The sequence below is a fragment of the Strigops habroptila genome, chromosome 2, assembly GCF_004027225.2.
Source record: "Strigops habroptila isolate Jane chromosome 2, bStrHab1.2.pri, whole genome shotgun sequence".
In the NCBI taxonomy this organism is placed as follows: domain Eukaryota; kingdom Metazoa; phylum Chordata; class Aves; order Psittaciformes; family Psittacidae; genus Strigops; species Strigops habroptila.
The window spans coordinates 119,647,440-119,663,682 of record NC_044278.2 but is presented as its reverse complement, the minus strand read 5'-3'; the positions used below and the strand labels follow the sequence as shown (position 1 = coordinate 119,663,682).

Below are 16,243 nucleotides of genomic sequence, written 5' to 3'. Positions count from 1 at the left end.
TAGCCTGTAGCTCTGAATGCAGAAGGTGTGGAAATAGATGCAGATCTGTCTTTATTTAGGGGGGTTTCTCATGAAGGAAAGGACAGAGCAAAATGATGAGTAGCTAGAAATTTTAGCTGGCTTGGTAAGTTTCCATAAGTAAGTTTCCATAAAGTATGTTTCCATAAGTCAGCAAAGCAAAGAGCAGATCAGAAGTCCAGAGAAAATGGCACAGGATTTGGAAGAGTGAAGCCTCCGGGAATATTGCCTCTATAGGAATAAACCAGCAGTGATTTGTGACCACATCTGCTGTCTCTGCGTGAAGAGAAACCCTCCAGCAAAGCTGAGTGAGTCAAGGCAGCTTCAGTGATAATGTTCCCCTTCTTCTAATGAGCCCTTTCATTCAGGATTAGAGGAATAACTTAGCTTTGATGACATATGATCACTACATGACTCACAGCTCCATACTTCCCTGCTACTTCCCCTAAGTCTAAATCCAGCCACTGCTGGTACAGCTATCCTTGGGTTCAAGGAGAGACTGGACACATTCACTGAAGGGAAATCATAGGGAGAAATCTACATAAGGCTTAGAGACCCCTGAGCTGAAATTGGTCATCTTCAATTGGACATGGGGAGAAAGAACTGTTAAACACTTACTGTGTTTCAAATCTTCCCCAGATACCCACTGTCCATGGGGCTAGGCTGAGCTTTGGTCTGACACATTAAAGCCATCCTTATGTCTACTTTTTAGGGCTATAAATCACGGTCATCTTACAAGGAGTATTACTTACCAATAACAGTGTGATGTACGTGAACAAGAGTGCAGCCACGCTCAGGAGAACCAGAGACCAGAGGAACCAGAAGCCCAGGGTCTCATAGTTATACCTAAAGAGCAATGAAATATTACAACAGTGGTTTGTGTTTAGCACATGGAGGGGAACAACAGCCCTGTTCCTTGAAAATGTGACATTTTCAAAGCAATAGAGGGAGAAAGGAATAACCTACCCTATAACATGCAAAAGGAAGCTCTTAACCTTCTTCCCCAAATCCATGATTGCATTAACCACTCGACTAACACCCCAGTATGCTGGGGTGGTAAAATACAGAACCAAATGGATGGGCTTGCTCTAGAAAGCTCCCAGACTGACGGTAAGACACAGCACCTTGCTGCAGACAAGGCAGCCTGGGGGAACAGTAAGATGACATGGCTCAGGCCTGCAGCACATCTTATCTGCCTGTGGTTGTGTAAGGCACTGCAGCAGGAAGGAGATTTGAAGCAGAAAACACCATAAAGCTGGATGGATGCAGAGGGATTTCCCAAAGACGAGAAAGGGAAATTTTGCTTTTACTCAAAGCCTTAATAAAGATGAATAACATTATCACACCTTTCCTCTCCATAATATTTGAGCTGATTTAATTTAAGGACCAGATTTGCATAACTGTTGCCTACATACTGCAGGAGAGGATTTGCATAAATCCCTGCTGGTTATTCCTTACTTTTGAGCCTGGGAACATGCAATTCTCTTTCTGTGAGATAGCTGGTGCAATGCCTCTGATGCCAGCCACTACATAACCTCAGAGGAAGCAGGAGGAGGGGAAAAGACGACCCGGAGAAGGAAAGGAAAGAGGTATTTAATCCACTCACAATTTTTGTGATGATGATTCTCTCCTTTCTTCCAAATTCACACTTACAGGTAAAAATTGTAGTCAAGCAAAAGGCAGAGCCTCAACACCTCTGAAGTCATTGACCATTCAATTTGGATGCTGTAACCAAGAGCTTAAGGAGCCAAATCTTTGGCTCATGGCTGAAGCTGCTGGGGAGGGTGCTCATCGCTTCCCAGCCACCCAAGAGACCTGCCCAAGGAGTGAGAGAGGAGAACAAGATGGTACTCACCAGTCAAAGTTATTGTAGTCATTTTTCGCTTCCCCACACAGGTACAGAAAGACCAGAGAAAAAAAGAAAGCTCCAACAAGCAATGGGAAAAACATGCATTCCCGCTGGAGAGGGAGAGGAAGGAGAAGTGGTCAGAGCCTTGCCTGCCCCAAAGCAATCAGGGCATGTTGCAAATACTTATAGGGTGTTCTTAAGACACGTGGCTTGGTGTAGGACCTACTGAAGTAGATACGGAGAGGACTTCCCCTCCCTGTCCCTTGTGACCAGTGGAATGTCCTCAAAAGTATCCTCTGCAGTATTTATTTTCAGGGGAAATAGATCTCATGCCTTCACAAATGAACAGGGTTTTAAACACCTGAGAGGGAATTGCAGTATGCAGCAGCCCTCTTTGCAATTCTTACTGCCCACCCATCCCAAGCTATATGTGTTTCATTTATCCTATGGCTTTGAGATGTTTCACAGGTTGGGAAGGTTTGGTGCAAGGTCCTTTCCTGCCATCACACATTTGTTAGCTGTGTGGTGGCACAGGCAAACTGAGCTTGCCACGGAAACACAGCAATATATAGAATGATTTAAGCACTTGCATCAAGCACTTAAAGCAGAATCTAACACCACCTAACAACCCAACAGGTCTCATTGGGCTCCAAATGATGTCGGGCAGGGATGCCTTTGGCCCATGACATCAACCACTTGCCGTCTTGGACTGACCTGTCCCTAACACAGAAAACCGTGCTAATTTAGAGCTAATTTACCATCTTGCAGCAGCATTTCCCAGGCTCGGCCCTTCTGTGCTGGTACCGCTTCCACTGGCAGCTGTAGAAACCAGCCAGGCAGGAGACGAAGGGCTGATGCTCATAGCGCTGGAGCAAGTGCTGACGCACCACCTTCAGCTTCCCAAACTTGAGCTTCTTGAAGCTGCTGGAACTGGCCTCCATCTGAGCAGCTTTATCTCATCTTCCTCCTTGAAACAAGACCACAGTTTTATGGGGACACTGATAACCTTTCATAAGCTTATCATACCAGAAAACAGGGAGGAAATTTCCTCAAGAGGATGCTGAGAGCAGCAGGAAAAGGTGCTGGGGAACCTCCACCTAATTTTATAGACCTGAGATGTCTAAGCAAAAAGCATGGTCTTTTCAAGTCCCCCCAGCAGTCAGTGGTGCTCCTGGTAGTAACTTAGGTGCTCTGAACCATAGAATCCTAGAGCCATAGAATCCTAGAAACATAGAATGTTTGGGCTGGAAGGGACCTTAGAGATCATCTAGTTCCATTCTCATTGCCATGGGCAGGGGCACCTCTGAGGGAACCTCTGCCTCCTTTTGAGCTCTGGGAAATGAAATCATTAACTTCTGTTGAGAATCTGCACAGAGTGCTTAAGTTAGATGAACCTGAACCTAGGCTTAGCCATAGGAATCAATTCGACATCACTGTGACCTGTCTGCAACCTGCTATCAGTTTAACTAGCTTGTGTAGGAAAGGGACTAAAACCCTCCAGGAACACAGATCTTATCCTGGCAAAACTACAGCACTGCAGTGCCTGATCCCTTCAGAACAAGTGATTTCCTGTCTGAAATAGCTTTACATGGCACAGGTTTTCAGGGATAGAAAGAGAAGCTGTAAAGATGCACACAAACAGGATCTCTTCATAATGAAGAATTTGAAGAAATAACTTGCTGGTAAATTGCAACCAATGTAGTTAACAGCAAAGCAAATAGCACAGGGGGTTATGCCAGCAAAGAGTGGTTCACCCAGCATGGTATTATCAAGACTGCAAGGAAAGATTTAGAAGCAAAAAGTCTTGTGTGGACAAGAAGCACCATTATCCAGCACTTTAATACAGAGATAGCCAGACATGTTTTCTGTTGCATTAAAAAGAAGCATCGTATCCTTAAGTCCATACCAACCATATTCAAATCCAGGCCTGTCTGCTGCCAAGTCCCAGCTTAGGATTTATTTGATAACAGTCATTTAAGGACAAGAATGAACAATTTGCTGCACTATACACATGGATACAATGCACACATAAATAGTTTGCAAATAAGGCAGAGCCCAGTGTGTCTTTCCAGCAACCTGTGGATAAATTCTTGCACATTGATGCTTCCAAAAAACCAGATCAGTTTGCAGAAAGCACAAATAAAACAGAGCCATAAGGCTCTGTTTCAAGTTAAAACTGAAATGATGCATCCCTAGTGCCCCTTTGAAATGTTCCAGCCTGCTGGCAGCTGGAGGGTAAGGATAGAGGATGGAAGTGAGACAAAAGAGAGTTCAGTTTGGACCGCTACTAATAAGCAGTGCCTAAGCATGCCATGCCCTGAATGTCTTCCTGGGACAGATGTATCTGCCCATCTAGCACAGTCACAAGGAATTGCACAGTCTTGGATACGGTGGGGTCAAGCCATCGTTGCAAGCTCAGTAGTATTAGATCTGACACCAGCAGGTCACCCCATAGTGAAAAACTGATGCCAGTCTCATGTGGCAAGCTGTGATCCTGCTCTTGAATTACCCGGGACACAGATGGAAGATGTGAGCTTTATGCCACCAGCAAATGGTGCATATGGCAAGTGATCCTGCTGTCCCCATCAGGTGGCATAAACCCTGCAACTACCAAGTGACCCCAGCCACCTCTTTTGAACACATTTGACCCTTCAGAGCTCTTACCAGATGGGTGCCCATGCCAAGGGGTTGCAGTATTTGTTACCTCTTACAAGGACCCCTAAACCATGAATTCCCCGATCACCAAACCACAGTATCCATTCTTCCCCAACCCTTCTCCTTCAGCAATAGGAATTCAGGACACTGGACCAAAACCTTTGCTTTGCTGGCAAAGGGCCATGAGGTTTGTTACTCACATTCCTGGTGTGGGCATGAGGCTCACACGTCAATATCTACCTATGAGCACACAGGATTTGACAGGAAAACGGAGGTTACAGAGACATCCAAACACTGTCCACTCCATCTCGCTGGCTGCAGCAGCACATCGGTGTTAAATCTAAGTGTTAGTCTATCCCTCATAAAAGTTTCAGTGATGGAGATCCCACCAGCTCCCAAGACAGGCTAATCCAGTCCTAACTAGATTTACTATTAAAAGCTGGGGGGGTTTCCCTCAGTGCCTAGTCTCCCATTGTACACTTTAAGCACATTATTTCATGCCCTGCTCATGGTGGATGTAGAGAACAGCTTAAACTTTTCCTCCCTTACATATTTCACATACTTACATTTGGGCATCTCCCCTTAAGCCTTCTCTAGCCTGAACAACCCCAGCTTTTTGGGTCTTTCTTTGTAGTTCATGTTTACTTGTCCTCAGATGTCAACAGTCACCTGCTATTTGGGATTTTCCTTGCATTTCCCATGGGGTTTGGCACATGGTAGTGATAACAGGATGTGATGAACAACCCACAGCCTCTCCAGGGCAGACCTGTTCACTCATAGCACAGGCTACTCGATACCTGGAGCATCCAGTTTGTCTCATGTATCAAACATTGTCTGGTCTCATCTTCTGAATGCTTAAATAATTCCCCCTGGACTCACTCCCTGCAGCAAGGGAACGGTGTTTTCAGCTTTATGCATCATAGCATATGCATCAGGGACAACTCACCAAATATTTGGGCTACTTCACTCTTCCTAAGAAGAGCTCATCTCCCTCTGCAGCTCTGCAAGATGCAAGTATCTGTGATGCATTTATACTGTGGTGTTGCTGGTGTCAGCAAACACTCCAGTGGCAACTCCAGAAACCCCTCTTAGAGGTGACAAGTGCCATGTGAGGATGAGGAAGACAAAGAGAGCCAGAAACATCCTTCTCAGCTCAAAATGCACTCAGAGCTCCAGGCACTCCTTTCTTCTCTCTACCTGTGTCTTTCCACACATCATTCCTTCCCTTTTACCTCCACATCTTCTTCTGAGTTCCTTCCCTCAGGTGCACTTAATTCTGCTTAATGCAATGCAAGCTCCCTCCTTAAATCTCAGCCACCCTGCAAGTTCTCCATAAGTCTCCATCCCATGGTTTCATCTTTGCTCACAAATCACTTGGCTGCTGCTACAGCTGTGATGGAGCATTCAGAAGCCGTAACAACATCTTTCCCAACATCTGGCTGACTCTGCAATGCCTCAGACTGCATCAAACACTGAAACATTTGAGTTCACAAGCATCTGATCCTAGCAAAGATAATATCCCAGCATCTGGACCCAAAAACCACCTAAGGGGCAAACAACACCACAACACATGGTGGATGCAGAGGCCAAAAGACAGATCTGCATCAGGATTTGGAGTAGTTCAATCATTGCAAGGATGTAGCAAGAGACCTGACAGTGCTTGCATCTAGGTTTGAAGCAGTGCGCCTAAAATGTAGAGGTCTTCTGCAATCCTTCCTCATGAGGCAAAAGTAAATGGATAGAGGGGGGAAACACAAACTTGAATCCATTCACTGGGAAAGTCTCAGGAGCAAAGAACAAGCAGGAAAACATGCTTCAGGAGCGCAAAGTTTAGGACTCCTTGGCAAGTGAGCCGTGAAAGCAGTAACATATGTTTTTCAGCTCCATAAACCCAAGAGCCCTCAGGTCTTTCTCTTGCAGAGCCTTTGCTTGCTTGCAGATAAGAGTGCCTGTAATCACAGGCAGTTGCAAGTGCTGCTCATTTCCCATTGCTTGACAGAGAGTGAGGAAAAGCATGAGAAATAGCCCAGGGGGATGATGAAGGAAGGAGCAGGAGAGAATAAGCAGGAAACATTCAGCCACACAGACTGAACTCAGAAGGTGCTGCAAGAGGAGCTTGATGGAAAGGCCAGTGCACAAGCAAGAAGAAAACCCCTTGTCTTTTTTGGTGCTTTAGAGCTGGGGCATTCATCTTTCAGGGGGAAACAGGTACAGCGGACAAATTTGGCATTGTCCTATAGCCTCTTCCTTGGGCCTTTTAAGTATTTCTTTCCCTTCCCCTGCATCTACCCAGCTTTCTCCAACACAACATCCTACAACGTATGGTGCAGGGATCTTTCCAGATATTGCAAACGCACTTCACAGGCCACTGCAAAAAGAGAGTTGGAAAAACCATTACATGGGTACCAGAAGCCATGTGAGGGATGTGGAGATGGTCATTCCTGAGCACCTGAGCACGGCCACGTTGCCCTGAGCATCTTGATGGTGTAGGAAGGCAGCAGATAGGAGTGATGCCCATTTTGCCCATAGCACCGTTTCCAAGGGATTTGGAGTAACAGTGAACCCCATGCTTGGGGGAAGAGGTACTTTAAGCCTGAGCTGAGCCTCTCCGGTACCTGCAGCTCTCTCGCATGGGGATCTCTGGTACCATCCCACCACTCTCTGGGGCATCATTTCCTGCCCTTCCACTTTGCAGTCTTGCATAGGATCACACCAACAGATGCAAAGGAGTAAAACCAACCTCCTGACAAGATAGTGATTGATCACCATCACTGTGAGCTGCACACAGATCTTGCCACTAGCCAGAAGAGCTCAACAAAGGGCATCCCTTAAACCTGCCTTTTTACTCCACAGAGCCTGCCCAAGGCTCTGGGTCACAGCCTTGGACCTCTTCCATTTCACCATCACCACCTGCCTTCAGTTTCTGTTTAGGGAATTAATGAGGTTTAACACAGGAAAGGAAGAAGGATCAAATGAAATAAAGCTAGTCATAATCATCCTATGAGAGGGAATATATATAATTTCCTTTCCCTGGCAGATCATAATTGTAATTTATCACTAAGACATTCAACAGTTTCCTTTATAAGCCCTAATTATACCTTACTCATGTGTGGGATCCCAAGGAGTATGTGCGGCCTGGGACAAACACGTGCAAAGGATGTCTCATGAATTGATTGGCTTTGAGGTGGAAGAACACAGCCATTAGCACAAAGAATAAATAGTTTGATGCAGGAAACAATGAATGAATGTGGAAGTAGATGGGTTTAATAAGGAATAACTGCTCCTGCAGCTGCAGGGACTATATTTCTCCATTCATTTGGTGTAGTACCCCTCCGACATGTAATGGCTGTGGTTTTCAAAGCTATGGAGAGGTTTCCACTGAGGCTAATGGCCTGTGCTTTGTTATATGCCACCACACTTTTAATAGATACAACTAATAAAGCCCGTTTCAAACAAACTAACCTACAAATATAGCCCAAAATCCTGCATCTATTAAGGTTGTACCGGGGCTTATCCCCATCACAGACGACTCTGCTCTATGATCTAAAGGTAAGACACCAGGCCAAACCTGGATCTCCATGGTCCCAAGGATACTCCAGTTCCAAGGAAAGGAAAGGGTGACCCAAGGAAAGGAAAGGGTGACCCATGTCCAACCCAAGGTGCTCTCCTAGCCCCAGACAGCAGCAATGACTGTCAGCTTTATAGATGGTAATGGAGGAGAGGAGGTTCTGGCTGAGGATGGCAAAGCAATCCCAAACTCTGACATCAAATGCTGACCCAAACACAGCAGGTTTTTGTACTTCCATGTCTGTTTTCCATATTTTCTTCTACACTAAAATGTGGAGAGGGTCCAGTTTGGCCATAGAAGAGCCTGAAAAACTCTGGCACATCAGAAGTCTCATTTAAAAAAGTGGTTGTCCACCTATATAAAACGGCTCAGATGATGTGTTTTTCAAGATCTGCTTTCCCTGGATTTATTCATATGGCTCCAGGTCTGAGAAAGCTCTGATCTAAGTGTTCTTGGGTCCACAGGCACCTTCCCAGCATCATGGAAACAGGCACAATACAAAGCTAGCTTTGGTTCTGTTGGTGCCAGACCCATCAGCAGAGCCTTCCCTTTGGTTTTGATCCTGAGCTCCTCCATATAGCTGATATAGAACCCCTAAGCTTGGGTTGTAACCCCCCTTAGGTCAGTCTTGGGTTCCCCCTGCTATAAGGACAGGCAACCCTTTGGGGAACCTGGCATCCTTCCTCTAGACACTACAGAGGCAGAAATTAGCCCCCAAAAGGATCAAGAACAGCATCTTTCCAGCTGTGACCACACAGAGACCTTCCATCACCCATCCAGATGTTGGTCCCAGCTGGCAGCAGAGAGATGTCCATGTCTAGGTGTCATTTTGCTCATCCAAAGAGGGAATCAGGAACATCAATCAGCTCATACCTCCAGGTCAAGCCTGAAAATGAAGACTCAACATGACCAATCTGGGGTGAAACACTGCTCCCCAAACTTCAGCATGATCAATGGGACAGAAGGGAAGAGTTTTGCCTGCTTGTGGTCGTTCAACATCACCGGCAGTGATGGATGCAGCCGTGCTCAACTCAGCCCCATGCAGCACATAGGGCACAGCCTTGGGTGGCCCTCGGCTTTCTAAGAAGTCACTCTCCCCCCATTGAAAAGCCACTATGGGGAGGCAAAAAGTGATTCCACATCTAAAAGCCTGTCTGGGGGAGGGGAAAGAGGAGGAATAAATCCCTTGTAGGAGAAAAAAAGGAGCTTAGAAAGGGGGGAAATATTTCTTTGAAGATAAATCCTACTTTGTGCAATCCAGCATGCCCTGGCTCAGGTCCCTCTCTGCTCCTGTGAATGCCTAAGCAGCTCTTTGTGCCCTGCTCTTAAGGGGAGACGAGGAGATTGGGATGCAGGAGACCCTCTCCAGCCCCACAGCCCCACCAAGGGCAACACGCTGCCACGAGCATCGTGTCCAAGGGGAGACTTTGTCCGCCAGCCAAGAGAAGGGAAGAAAAGAGGTTTGTGGATCACATACACTGCGGAGCGCTATTCAGCACAGACAAAGGACAGGGGCACCGCGACGAAGCCCCCGTCATTGGCCCTCCCCCAGGCTGCGGGTGTTAAAGTTCAATCCTTGGAGCAAAACACCCCTGCAAGGAGGGAGGAAAAGGGAGGAAAGGATGTTTTTAGTGCCATCAGCCAGAGGTTTCTCTGTTTAGTTATCTACAGTGTCCAAATGCATCAGTGCTGGCTCAATTTGTGCCCTAAGAGTGAGATTCTACTGTTCCCAAAGGAAAATCCCTTATAGGTAAGTAAACTGCTGGTTTTCTGCAGAAATCTTTTAAGCCTATTTGAAGGCAAAAGGATTGTCTGACACACCGGATCCATGCTCAAATCCCCTGACCACATAGCAACGTATGGATGCAGCAGAGCCATCACCCAAAGCCTCAGTTTCCCAACTTAAGACTGTGCCAACAGTGCAACAAGAGCAGCAGATAAGGGCTGCATCCATCTACTGGTGATCCACAGAGTCTGCTTAGCAAGGCAGGAAGATCAGTGTAGACACCCATAAGCAGGACCTTGATGGACCTCCTCAGGGCACAGGACATGCAGCACAGCCAGCTCTGCTGGATCAGCACCCAGCAGCACTCACATCCCAGCAGCCTGGAGGAAAGGAGTAATTGATTTAGTCGCAGAGCTTCGGGTAGGATGTTTTCATCCTCCCGTGGTCTTCCTGGATGAGCAGTTGGACTCATCTCCTGTGTGTCTGAGTGGTCATGTTGAGCTCTCAGTACAGCCAGTGAAGAGAAATGGGAACAACTCAGCTCATCCAAGGGCTAAATAGACCAGATGAACTATCCCACACATGTCCAGAGAGAGGATGAAGCCAAAACACAAGATGAAGTGGCATCTATCAATCACTTAAACCCAGTGAGCCCAGTTAACCTTTTAGGAACTTCTGCATCCTGGGCTTCCCAAGCTGCCTTGATGCGGGCACCAAAGCCCATGGTTACCTGGAAAACCACCCTCATAGAAAAGGTCAGACCAGGCAAACATCAGCTAATGGGATGAGGGAAGTGTTTCCCGGGATCAGGGAGAGCCAGGCACGGCCAAGCACACCATGGACCTTGCCCTGCTTAGTTTAGCTCCCCAGTGCTGAAAGCCAAACCTGGATATCTGTGCCTGGCACAAGGGCTCTGTGGTTACAGGTGGCCGTGACAAACATGCACCAGCTCAGTGCCAGGAGCCAGCATGATGTCCAATGCAGACTCTCCTGACACCAGCCATTGGTGGCACTTCCAGATGATAACATTCTTTGGATCTTTGTTTAAGCCCTTCTCACCTATAGACTGTATTTCACCTCCTGCCACCCCACTGGGCATCTCTTTCCAAACAGTGGTTTTGGCTACTTGCATTTCATTCCCTTCTCCACAGGGAACAGAGGTGGTCAGGGATGCTTGTTGTCACCCAGACAGCAGCATGGAGAGGCCAAGGCCACCACTGCCAGGGGATTGTCTCCTCCTTGGCCGTGGGTCTATCCTTGCTGCTGTACAAAGGGCAGCCACAGAAGTTCTCCACATGGAGTTACATGAAGTGGTCAATGGGAACACAGATGGTCCCATGGGTAGGACCAAATGAAGACACCAACAGACTTTTTAAGGCCGTGAGGTCCCAACCCTGTAGAGCAACATTCTCACAGAAGGACCAATATTATCCCCAAAACCAGAATTCACCATAACGGCAGAGGAATATGGACAGGCTCAGCTTGGCAGCAGGTTGCCAACCAGAGAGGGAAGGAAGAGGACATGCGTTAAAGCACAAAGATGGGTGCTGGATAATCTGGGGGATGGAGAAGGCAAAAGGGTTGGTGTGACTCACAGAATCACAGCATGGTTTGGGTTGGAAGGGACCTTAGAGCTCATCCAGTTCCAACCCCCTGCCATGAGCAGGGACACCTTCCACTAGAGCAAGTTGCTCCAAGCCCCTGTGTCCAACCTGGCCTTGAACACTGCCAGGGATGGGGCAGCCACAGCTCCTCTGGGCACCCTGTGCCAGAGCCTCAGCAGCCTCACAGGGAACAACTTTTCCTTATATCCAACCTGAACTTCCCCTGTTTCAGTTTGAACCCATCACCCCTTGTCCTATCACTCCAGTCCCTGATGAAGAGTCCCTCCCCAGCATCCTTGTAGCCCCCTTCAGACACTGGAAGCTGCTCTGAGGTCTCCACGCAGCTTCTCTTCTCCAGGCTCAACAGACCCAATGTTCTCAGCCTGTCTCCATACGGGAGCTGCTGCTGCCCCGATCATCCTCATGGCCTCCTCTGCAACAATTCACCTGCATTTTTTGCTAGAATTAGGTTTTGCTCAACCCAAAAAGCTTTGCGGGGAAAGGGAACACTTAGGAGAGGAGCCACTATGACCCCACAGAACCCCTCTGCTGTAAGGAGCATGAATCAATCAAAGCAGTCATGGAGCAAAGGTTAATCAGTAGCAAGTACATCTTAAGAAATAAGAAGTCCTTTAAAAAGCAATTCTTTTCACCAATTTTCCCCCTTCCCCCTTTTCTGAAGTGTCTTTTATTTCTCCAACCCTGGAGACCTTCCAAAATCAGTTCAGTGATTAAGAGCTGCTGCCGAAAGGACGGGACTGAATCGGTGGCAGCAGCCAGGGCCACGGGAGCAGAGAGGACCCGACCTGTGGTTGTCACAGAGGCTCAGTGCTGTACGAGTATCTCAGGCTTTGAAAACCTTCCAGGGGCTTCCAGCCTAATTAGAGCAGATGGAGGCTGCAGAAACAAGGGATTGCTCACAGTTGCATTGGAGAACAGAGGAAATGAAGCGGGAGAGTAAGGAAGGGACCGGCTCCAAAGCATTTCTACACAAGCAGTGAGGCTCCAGCAGTGTGCAGGCACACAGTGATGCTTCGGGCTGCTCCCGTGCTGTGCCCTGCTTGCAGATATGTTCTGCTTTCTTCTTGCACCCAGTAATAGAGTTGGCATCAAAACTGGCCCCATGGGCAGCAGCCACAACCTCATTTACACATGTGCAGATTCTACTCACCAAACGCTGCCCTATCTCCCTGCTTGCTGCTATTATAGAGCATCACCATTGGTTAACTTCTTGCCCTTGTCACTTTTCCATGCAAGTACTGACTAAAGAAAAGAGCTTTCACACTTTGGTGGCCCCAAGAGCCTTCCCTTGGCACCAGGCCTGCAGAGGACGAATGCCAGGACACGGTTCCACATCTCTCTCTTCCTACAGCATCATGTGCACTCACACAGACTACAACTGCCCAGCCACCAGAAAGGACATTGGACAGGAGAAGGAGAATCCATCTTGACTCTGAGAGCAGGTCCTCATCATGCTTAAAACAGCATCTTCCCTGGGGACAGCACAACGACTTGAAAGGCAAATGACAGGAGAATAGGACAGCATGAGACTAGGACATGGACATGTTCAGTCTGTTCAACCCTTTAAAGTATCCACTTATTTATTGTTCCAGCATCCAGTTATTTGTTGTTCCAGTATTTAAAGTGTGGCTACAAAGATGGAGACTCCCTTTTAACAAAGAGTCACATAGGAAAGACGAGGTATGATGGGCACAAGTTACTCCTGGGGAGATTCCAGTTGGACACAAGAGGAAATTTTCCACACTGAGAACAACCAGCCATTGGAATAATCTCTCCAGGGAAGTGGTGACTCCTCAGCCTTGGACACTGTTAAGATTGGGCTGGACAGGGTGCTAGGACATCTGGTCTAGGTCATGCTGTGCCTGGAAAGGTTGGACCAGATGATCCTTGAGATCCCTTCCAACCTGCGATTCTGTGATTCTATGATTCTATGTATCACTGTTTCTTCTTCCATCCTTCTAGAAATGCACCAGATGCCAATGTCTTGTGGGTGAAGAGAGTCACAGGGGACATGAGCCAAGGCCACCCTCCATTTGCTGGGATCTCATGAAATGCCAACCCCTCTGCCACCAACAAGCAGCCAGCCATGGGTCCTCCTTGAACGCTGCTGGGAGAGCAGTATCCAGCACATGAAGAGCAGGACGAGGACAAGATGCTGAAGAGATGAGCCCCTTCAGGCAGGCTGCTCAGCTCTCACACAAGGTGTCCATAGCTGGAGCAGAGGTTGTGACATGGAGCCAAGCTTGTGTTGCCCTTAGGGCTCATCCTGCCATGAAGGCATGGTCCAGGGTGCATCACAAGTGCTGTCTCCAAGCTGTTCTACCCATGCTGGTTCCCTTTCTTTCCTTCCAGTAAGATCTGGAGCTCAAAGGATCTTCCCAACTTCTTATCCTATCTACTCTTCTAAAAAGTATCCCAAGACCCTCATTTATCTCACACCACAGAGGTCTCTAGGGCAGTCCCACAAGCCAAACCATAGGTGGTCACTCCAAGACGAGGTACAGACCTCTTCCTTCCAACTATCCCAAGACTGAAGTCTGGACTGAAGCCAGGCTTATTGCTGCACACATGCACAGCATTCCAGTCTATAGGAATCATCCACTGCAAAGCTCCTTCCAGCCTGTCCCACGCTCAAAGCCATTGAGCTGGGACTTTGCCACTGAGCAGGATCTGCTTCACACTGTGAGGAGGCAGGAGCACACGTGTCTCAGCTGATAGGAACTTCTGAAGCTCTTTGCACACAACAAGAAGTGTTTGCCTGAAGGAGGGTTTCTGGGCTCTCACATGGCAAGGAAATGAAGAGCACATCATCAAAGCTTTCTCTTATATTTTGGCTGATACTTCATCACACTAAGCAGGACTGTGTGGTAGCAACTTGCACAGTGGCACTTTGTAAGCTGCAGGTAGGCTCACAGCAAGCTACAACCATCAAACTTAAAAGAACTGCATTTTCACCACCAGAAACAACACATAAAACTCAAAAGACACCATTCAGTCACCTCCTCAGTCCAATGCCACGGCATAAGAAAGTCGCAGGACTGGTCATGAAACCCAGCTTTGTATTTCCTTGCAAAGATTTCAAGTTGCCCTGGAAATCTTACCCAACTTTTATGCATTTTCATAGCAAGGTTGGAAAGGAAGCGACAGCTTTGGCTCCCTTCACATTCAGAACACTTTTCTGAATTAAAATCCAGCTGGTCCCATGATATACTATGCTTTTTTTTACTATTATTTTGCTAAATGCAGCTTAAAAGCTTTGAGCAGCTTTGGGAAATTCTTTCCGTTCTCTCTTGCCCTTCCACTTGGTATCACATGGTGGAGGATGAGTCCTGAGAGATGCGATAGTGAGATCAGGATTACCAATGAGAGTGTAAAAGTGAAGAGGAAGCGATGTGCACCACGGGCTGGACCTCCAGCTCATCCAGGTTTGCACTATCCAACCCAAAGTTGACCTTGTGCTGATCCCTAGATTCATATTAGCTAAGTGCCTGACCCTGAATTAAAACTCACTCCTTCCTAGAAGTGAAAATTCCCGCATTTCACTGCCAAATTATGGTTATTCCTACAAATAATGTGGAATTCAGACAACAACAACAGATTAAAGTGAGGGCCTAATCCTGCTTTCATCTGCAACATGATTTAGTGTGAGGTGTCACCTTCCCATGGCAGGGGGTTGGAACGTAAGGTCCTTTCCAACACAAACCGTCCTATGATTCCATGATCTGTGAACTGAGCTGCTCCCCAGTCACCCGTCAGAATTCCCAGGGTGACGTGCAGCAGTGGGACACACGTTGGACCAGAGGGCTGCTTCCAGCCTTCCCAACCAGGTCCTGGTTATTTACAGCTGTTCCCAGATGTTGCCCTTTCCCGGGTTATTTGTCCCCGAGCTGCCCTCCCCGTTCACATGCCAGGCATGCCCCAGGGAAGAAAGAGAGAGGCTCCTTTCTCCCTTTTACTATGGAAACAGCCCTTTATCCCAAGGATTGCAAATGCTCAGCTGCCGTTTCCCTCCCACCATCGCCCCGGCTACAACGACCCCACAATCATCACGTCTCATCCCAGCTCCTGTTTCTTCCCTCAACAAGTCATGCCAACTCATCCAGTGAGGACCCAAGGAGTGAATTGGACTGCTGAGCACCTTCTCCTTCCCAAGAAAACACCAGAAACACTTCCCCATTCCCAAATCGCCCCCTTTTGTTACCACTTCTCCCCATTCTCCGGCTCTTCAGGCTTTGTTTCATGCTGTTTCTCCCAGGCAGGAGCCGGGTCACTCACCCTCTGTCGCATCCCAACCAACACACTCAAAAGTCCAAAGGAAGAATGGGAAAAGGCAAAGAAATCCCTCCCTCCTGGTCTTAACTTTTAGGGCAGGCAGGGAAGAGCAGGCAGAGGTGCATTTCACCACACAGGAGCATCTTTAGGAGTTAGGAGAGGGGAAGGAAGTAACTTACCTTGTGAGGACGCACGTGGAGGGGTTATTTTCACTGTCTGCCACACTTGAGCTGCTGTGTCCTTTGATTGTGACACTCCGGGACCCGAATGGTGTCACTGCTGTGTGACATCCACTATTAGAGAGGCTGCTGGAGCCGTCCCTCCCACGGTAGGAGGGGCCAAACGGGCTTAATAAATCCAGTCCCCAAGGCTGGAAATACTCAAATCCCATCATGGGATGCAGGCAGCTGCTCCGGGAGATGCTGGGGCCTCGCAGGTGAACCTGGGTCTGCTCCATCCCTCACCCATCCAGAACAGGAGAGGCTGTAATTCAAATCCTTGGCAGGATTAGGTGTCCAAAGGATGGGGTC

At 47.8% G+C, this 16,243-nt stretch overlaps 1 protein-coding gene across 3 annotated transcripts in view; it reads right to left on the bottom strand.

Moving 5' to 3' along the window:
* GDPD4 (glycerophosphodiester phosphodiesterase domain containing 4) overlaps window positions 1-15,993 on the bottom strand; it is a 35,873-nt gene extending 19,880 nt beyond the window's left edge. For 2 of the 3 annotated variants that reach the window (XM_030477023.1, XM_030477026.1), the window contains exons 1-4: window positions 15,893-15,993; window positions 2,626-2,834; window positions 1,874-1,977; window positions 771-864 (exon numbers count right to left, since the gene is read on the bottom strand). In XM_030477023.1, coding sequence (XP_030332883.1) covers window positions 771-864; window positions 1,874-1,977; window positions 2,626-2,808 — 381 coding nt within the window. In that variant the 5' untranslated portion in view covers window positions 2,809-2,834; window positions 15,893-15,993. Of the gene's footprint in view, window positions 1-770; window positions 865-1,873; window positions 1,978-2,625; window positions 2,835-15,642; window positions 15,709-15,892 lie in introns of those variants that run through there. The other variant, XM_030477024.1, reaches the window with a different exon arrangement.
* Between the last annotated feature and the right edge of the window lie 250 nt (window positions 15,994-16,243).